The sequence below is a fragment of the Bidens hawaiensis genome, unplaced genomic scaffold, assembly GCF_021521415.1.
Source record: "Bidens hawaiensis isolate Kalapana, Puna unplaced genomic scaffold, B.hawaiensis_p1.1 tig00037157_1, whole genome shotgun sequence".
Taxonomy (NCBI): domain Eukaryota; kingdom Viridiplantae; phylum Streptophyta; class Magnoliopsida; order Asterales; family Asteraceae; genus Bidens; species Bidens hawaiensis.
The window spans coordinates 120853-127173 of NW_027505459.1; the positions used below are offsets into that span (position 1 = coordinate 120853).

General features: G+C 37.1%; 1 protein-coding gene across 1 annotated transcript; it reads right to left on the reverse strand.

Annotated features, from left to right (window-relative positions):
- Positions 1–405: 405 nt before the first annotated feature.
- LOC143613315 (uncharacterized) lies at positions 406–951 on the reverse strand. The gene is made up of 2 exons (XM_077087055.1): positions 808–951; positions 406–708 (listed from the first exon to the last, which is right to left on the reverse strand). The coding sequence occupies exons 1-2, from the start codon at positions 949–951 to the stop codon at positions 406–408; spliced, it is 447 nt and encodes a 148-aa protein (XP_076943170.1).
- Positions 952–6321: the final 5370 nt, after the last annotated feature.

Consider the following 6321-nt stretch of genomic DNA (forward strand, 5'->3'; position numbering starts at 1 on the left):
TGTTCATGTTAGATTCTTCCTTTTTCTTCATACGTTCCGGACACGTAGACGCAAAGTGACCAAACTCATCACAACGGAAACACTGAACCTGTAACATATCCTTTCTTCTCCATTGACGATTCTTTCTTTGACCCGTATACCTTGACCCATGATGTTGACCATCTCGGTTTTCACAACCATCTTGATCCTCATCCTCCCGCTCTTGACCTCCGGTTTCCCGGCCTCTTCCACGTCCCTGTGAACTCGGCCAGCCCTTACCTCGGCTACCGGACTGATCATACGACTTACCTTTGTAACTACTTTCCGACCGATTGAAAAGTAATTGACCTTGTGAATTTGAGGCGCGTTCTCTCCCTCGTAGACGTTCTTCAAACGCCTTAAGTCTTCCAACAACATCTTCAAACCTCATACTATCAGTATCAACCGTTTGCTCGTTGAGGCTACCAAGTTGAAGTATTTGTCTGGAACCGCGTCAAGTAACTTTTTCACCAATACATCTTGCTCGAATACGTGACCAAGACCCGTTGCCTTTGAAACCATACCGGTTATTTTTCCCGCAAACTCGTCAACAGTCTCGTTTTCTGTCATCTTGAGTTTCTCAAATTCACTTTTCAATGTTAGCAGTCGAGCATTTTGAACTCGCTCGGCCCCAACAAACTGTGCTTTCAAAGCCGTCCATATATCTCGAGCATTCTTGTATTGAGAAACCTGAAGAAGAATACTACCTTCCATAACTTTGAACAAAAACGACCTTGCCGTTTTATTCTTCTTCGCATCAATAACCGCACCCTCATTCGGTTGAACAACTTCCCATAACTCTTGATCATCCAAGATCGCTTCAACCACAATCGTCCATGTGATGTAATTAGTTTCATTCAGCTTTGGAACCTGTAACGATATCCCCCCACTCGCTTTGGGTTGGATTACCGGCTCTTCTTTATCACCTGCCATTGACGTTTTCGAACACCCTTGCTCCACTACGTTGGAACAAATACGAACAACTCAGTCCCAAACAACTTTTCAAAACCGAACCCGTTTGCTCGCAAAACCGTGTCACAAATACCTATTAAAATTAATTGTGTGCAACTATAAACTTTAATTGCAACACACTTTATTTATTTATTTATTTATTTATTCGTGACATGTACTCCAAAATAAATACTATTTTGACTTTTATGTCTTCAAATAAATCCCTGCTCACTGGAAGTAATTCAAGAACGTGTCTTTTTTTTTATTTTTTAACTAAAGAACCAATCATAAAAGGCTAACCTCCTTTTTCGATTGATCTTTCTTCGACTAATAGCAAACACAGAAACCCTTCGAGTTGGCGGCACACGAACAAAAAAGAACCCCACTGTCTTCTAGTAACCAAACCTAAGCCTGCCGTCAAACAAACCGCCGCTGGTTCGACTGACCGCTAGTTAAAGGAAACTTCGATTCGGAAACCCAACTTGGTTCCGATATGCGCCGATGATAGCTCCTCCTTAAGCCACCGCTCAACGCCGCGATCGATTTCTTGAACTTGGCTCTGATACCAATTCAAGTCCCGTATCGATAATCAACACACAAACTAAACGAATAACTCTCGTTTATATTAATCAGAAACTATCACTCTAAAAACTTATTACAAACCCTCAAACCCTAACTCGGTTTGACTATTGATGAACCCTAACTCGGTTACACCAAACTCACCTTCTCTAATGTCTAACCATAACTCGGTTTATATAGACTAACCCTAACTTGTTAGCCAAGAAATTACCAAATATAATAAAACCTAATTATTGTGTTGGGCCTTACACTTGAGCCAAACAACAATTGACCCAACAGGCTTTGTTGTTTAAAAGTAGCGAGTTTAGAGGGTGCACAAATTAACGCATAATAGACTAAGAATCAGGTAAAAAGCAGAAACTACTAGCGAGCATTGTTTTTAGGTTAAACGTTAAATGAATAATGAGCTAAGAATCACAGTCTAAAGGAGAAACTACTAGCGAATAGTGTTTCCGGGCAAGAGGTATAACACATAATCGAGTCGGAGGTCTCACCGGAAGCAGCCTCTCTATTCCTATGGGGTAGAGGTAAGGTTGTCTACATTTTACCTTCCTCATACCTTAACATAACTTTGCTATTGGTGGGATTTACTGAGTACGATGATGATCTATAACACATAACGAATACAAATCATGGTCTGAAAAGACAAGACAAAAATTAATAGTGAATATTGTTAGTATTCAGGGTGAGGGGAGTGATAGTGAAATTCATGCATTATTAGACAAAAACAAGCAAACCTAGTGTCAACAGAAACGCTCCACTAACCATATTCAACTAGAAATAGAAAACCCACGAGTTATCTTTAAACAGTGACAAGATAAGACCTGACAGAAAGTTGATTCGCCTTTATTGCAAGTTCGATACAGCAAACACAATGCTTTTTGCAAAAAGAATTTCATACTAACATAAAAATCTCAATTACTATATGCACTTACTACATTTAATATTCATAATTGAACTAGGTCAAGAGTTGCATGGTCATAAGTAATGAACGAAAACGTATCAACGGGCATGATCATGTGTACCCACGAGTTATCTTTAGAGCCACAATGACTAAACGTTTTTCCTTAATGTTACGAGTTTTGATTTATGTCCTTTTCGTTATAAATGTGCGTGAATCTTGATTTGAGAAATTCGTGCACTTATTTAGAAAGCCACTTTCATAATTATGAAATCAATTTCAGTATTTGGAAATTTGACTATTACGAATTTAGATTTACCCCATAAATGTGCTTGATGTAGGTTGTCTGGAAAGGTTTAAAGTGTTTGGGTGAGGAAGGAGTTCAATACTGCCTTCAAAAATAGAAAGATGTCAAACCAACGGAGGTGTAATGGCTTGGTTCCTCTCTAAAGAGCAAAGGAGACGCTCAATGTTATTCTACGGGGATTAAGCTTTTAAGTCATACTATAAAATTGAGGGCATTAGTAATTGATACAAGAATAATACGGGATACTCATGTTACGTATACCTTTTTAAATGCATGTATGGGCGGTCTACGAAGGTGATGTACGTGATAATTAAGGAGAATAATGGAAAAGTCTAGGGAGGAGAGGCTGGATTTACATATGGTGTTCATTGACCTTAATAAGCCTTTTGGCAACTGTCAAATGATTTAAGATAGTTTTGAGGGGAGAGGGGTTCCCCAGAGGTAAGTAGAGATAATTAAGAAAATGTATGTTGGTGCCAAAACAGGCATCAAAGCGCAATTTTTTTCAATTCTCTTAGATGAAGAGGGGCTCACCAAGAATCCACGATGGAGGTGGGACTTCACCAAGGAACCGCATTGTGTCTTTTCCTTTTTTAAGTAGTCTTAGATGAGTTGCTCACTTTGATCCTGGAGTCAATTTAGTGGTTTTCTTTTCGTTTACGATATTGTGTTAGTATGGTAGAGTAAAGAAAGGCTATAAGAGTGTCGAACAACATTAGAACGCAAAGGTTTAAAGATAAATCACTCTAAAACTCAATACCTTTACTATAACTTTAGTGGTTCAACATTAAGGAGGAAACTCAAACGAATATTGAAGCCCTAGACAATCCACAGACAACCAGGTTCAAGAATTTAGGAACTTGTGTTCAAAGTTTCAGGGAGTCAAGGACATTGATAGTAAGATAGACCATCGTGTTCATGCAGATTGGTAAAAGTAGAGAGTAACCACAAAAGTCTTGTGTGACGAGATTCCCATCAAGATTAAAGAAATTTTTTTAAGGAGTTGCAGTTCGACCAACAATAGTATACTAGTATACATAGGTGAATGCGTGAGCACATAATTAAGAAAGAATCTAATAAGAAATGAATTTTTTTTTTGGAAAAATTATGGGTGGCATGTATCATATGTAAGATAAGGGACGGAAAATTGAGATGGCATGTCCATATGAAAAAGAAGCAGATAACAACTCCCATGAGAATAGTGGAAACCATGGCAAATCCAAACTAGCATAGAATGAGCGCATTGGACATGATTTACTAGGTTTGCACCTTTCTGAGTATATAAACAAGGATAGAAGTTCTTAGAGACGCCGTATTAGGGTTACGGACCTTTACGGATAGGGCAAATATGACTCAGATTTGCTTGGAGGCCTTAGCTTTTCGTACATCTTTTTACTGGAGTATACATATACTTGAAATAGTGGTTAGTGCTTCTTCTGCATGTCTATTTACCTTTTACCTTTTTCTTCTATATCGTATAGTTTACTTATCATTTATATGGCATCGTACTTTATATCAAGTATTATTAATACTCTTGGGTTGGCTACCCTAATTTTCTCAATTATTAGTGTTTTCAGTTTGTTATGCTATTCTAGAGGTTTATACTATCCTACATTGTACACAAAAAAAAAGAAAAAGAAAAAAAAAGATGCTTTGATGTCAGGGGGTGTCTCACTGGGATCAGCCTAAGGTTTCTCACTCCGTGAGTAAAATTTTATTAGGTACGTTTATTTTATTCTTGCTGTTGTTCTATGTCACATACAAAAATAGTTTCACACTTACTATATGGACTTTCATACAAAAAAAAAGCATGAACCCAACTGAAAATGACACGCAAGTTGGCATTATATTTAGATACTTCACAGGTTCAGCTGGTTACCAATCCGACCGGATTTTACCCAAAACTGATATCAAACCTGTTTACGATCAACAAAAGTGTTACAAAACCAAATATAATGTTGAAGGTATGTATGTGCACGAAGTGGTGTTGAGTGGCTAAACTTGTCGTGTCTCAAAAGCAAAAGCAAAAGCAAATAATAATTAATTATGAACTCCATGTGATTTAGTACAAGACACGGTTACATGGGGACAGACTTGAAGGTCCATCACTAACATGATGGTGGAATGGTCACATATCACAATGTTTTGCAGATATAAAGTGAGACATAAACAACAACATCATATGCCCAACAAACTAGGATCTCACTTTGCAACTCAATCTGAGTTTAGGTGTGTCGTATTAATGACAAACACAGTTAACTATTCTCTTATCCGCATAAAGATAGTTTACTTTCTCAACTACACCATTATGTTTTGGTGGGTCAAACTTACAGTACAAATGGGGAACAAACAAATCCTCATTGATATCGGTTTTGGATTTTATACGATACAACTCGATCTAATCTAGTGTTGTTACATCAAACTATTTGGGGAGAAACATGTTCATGGTATTTTTTGCCTAACCGTTTGTTTTATCTTTTGATAATACAAGATAGTTACTCAACCTCGGCTAAACATCATCGTTATCACCATCGTTGTTGTCACGTCGATTACAAACATTACTTGGGTGTGTGTCAACAAGCACCATCATGAATGAATGATTGGCATAAACTCTAGAGAAAACTTGATGACACAGACTTAATAGATACATCCAGAAAAAGGTTACCGTTATGTCCTTTTGTAAAGAGAAAATCACCAAAATGAAAATTGATTGTTTCAACCAATGAAATAACAACACATGCATGAAACCTTTGGGCACAATAAGCATCATGTGCAATTGTTTTATTGATGGAAAAAGCCAAATCTTCATTTGGGTAAATTTGTTGGTCTAACCTGTCCATTTTCATGATTTTTCACTACATAATATGCATGTAGTTATATAAGTTTCACAAGAGCCGTTAACACAATATTTGTGGTGACACGTTTAGTCAGATAATATAACAGTTTACTAACCAGTGACTTTCAATGACACTAATTAAGTTTTATTTGTATTAAGGAAAAACACGGGGCTCACTAATACTCTGCTAAGACTCTCCAATGTGAGCGTTGTTTCCCTGCTCCCTAGCGTACGTGACCGGCGGCGCCACACACCCATGGATCCTTGTTCACGCACGACATTTTGTCATGAACAATGCACGCACCCACAGCCTCACTAATGTAAAGCCTAAAATTCTTAATTTAGGTTTCATTTTAGTGTTATTGATATTATTAAAAACCTGATATTATTTAATGTTTTGTTTTATTTTTATGAATATTATTCATAATATTTTTATGAATATTATTAAAACCTAAAACTATTATATTATTAAAAAAAAGAAAAAAGAGGAGAGCAGGGAGTGGAGCACTTCCTTAACTGGAAGAAAATACGGTATGACGTGACACTAACATGGCACATAATGGAATGAATCGAAGTGAGTACACTCTTATAGTCTAACCAGCAGGACTAGGTAAATGACAGTAGCTACTAGCTTATTCTCATCGTCACGTGACCTACGGTACTAATTAAATATTATTAAATAAAAATTTACAATATGCATCTTCGTTTGTAGTAGTAGTGGTAGTAGAA

What these genes read in the sequence shown, in the direction of transcription:
- LOC143613315 (XM_077087055.1), bottom strand. Translation starts at nt 951, where the DNA reads ATGGCAGGTGATAAAGAAGAGCCGGTAATCCAACCCAAAGCGAGTGGG. An exon ending in ATGATCAAGAGTTATGGGAA is followed by an intron (nt 709 to 807) that starts GTTGTTCAACCG and finishes ATTCTTCTTCAG; the next exon opens with GTTTCTCAATACAAGAATGC.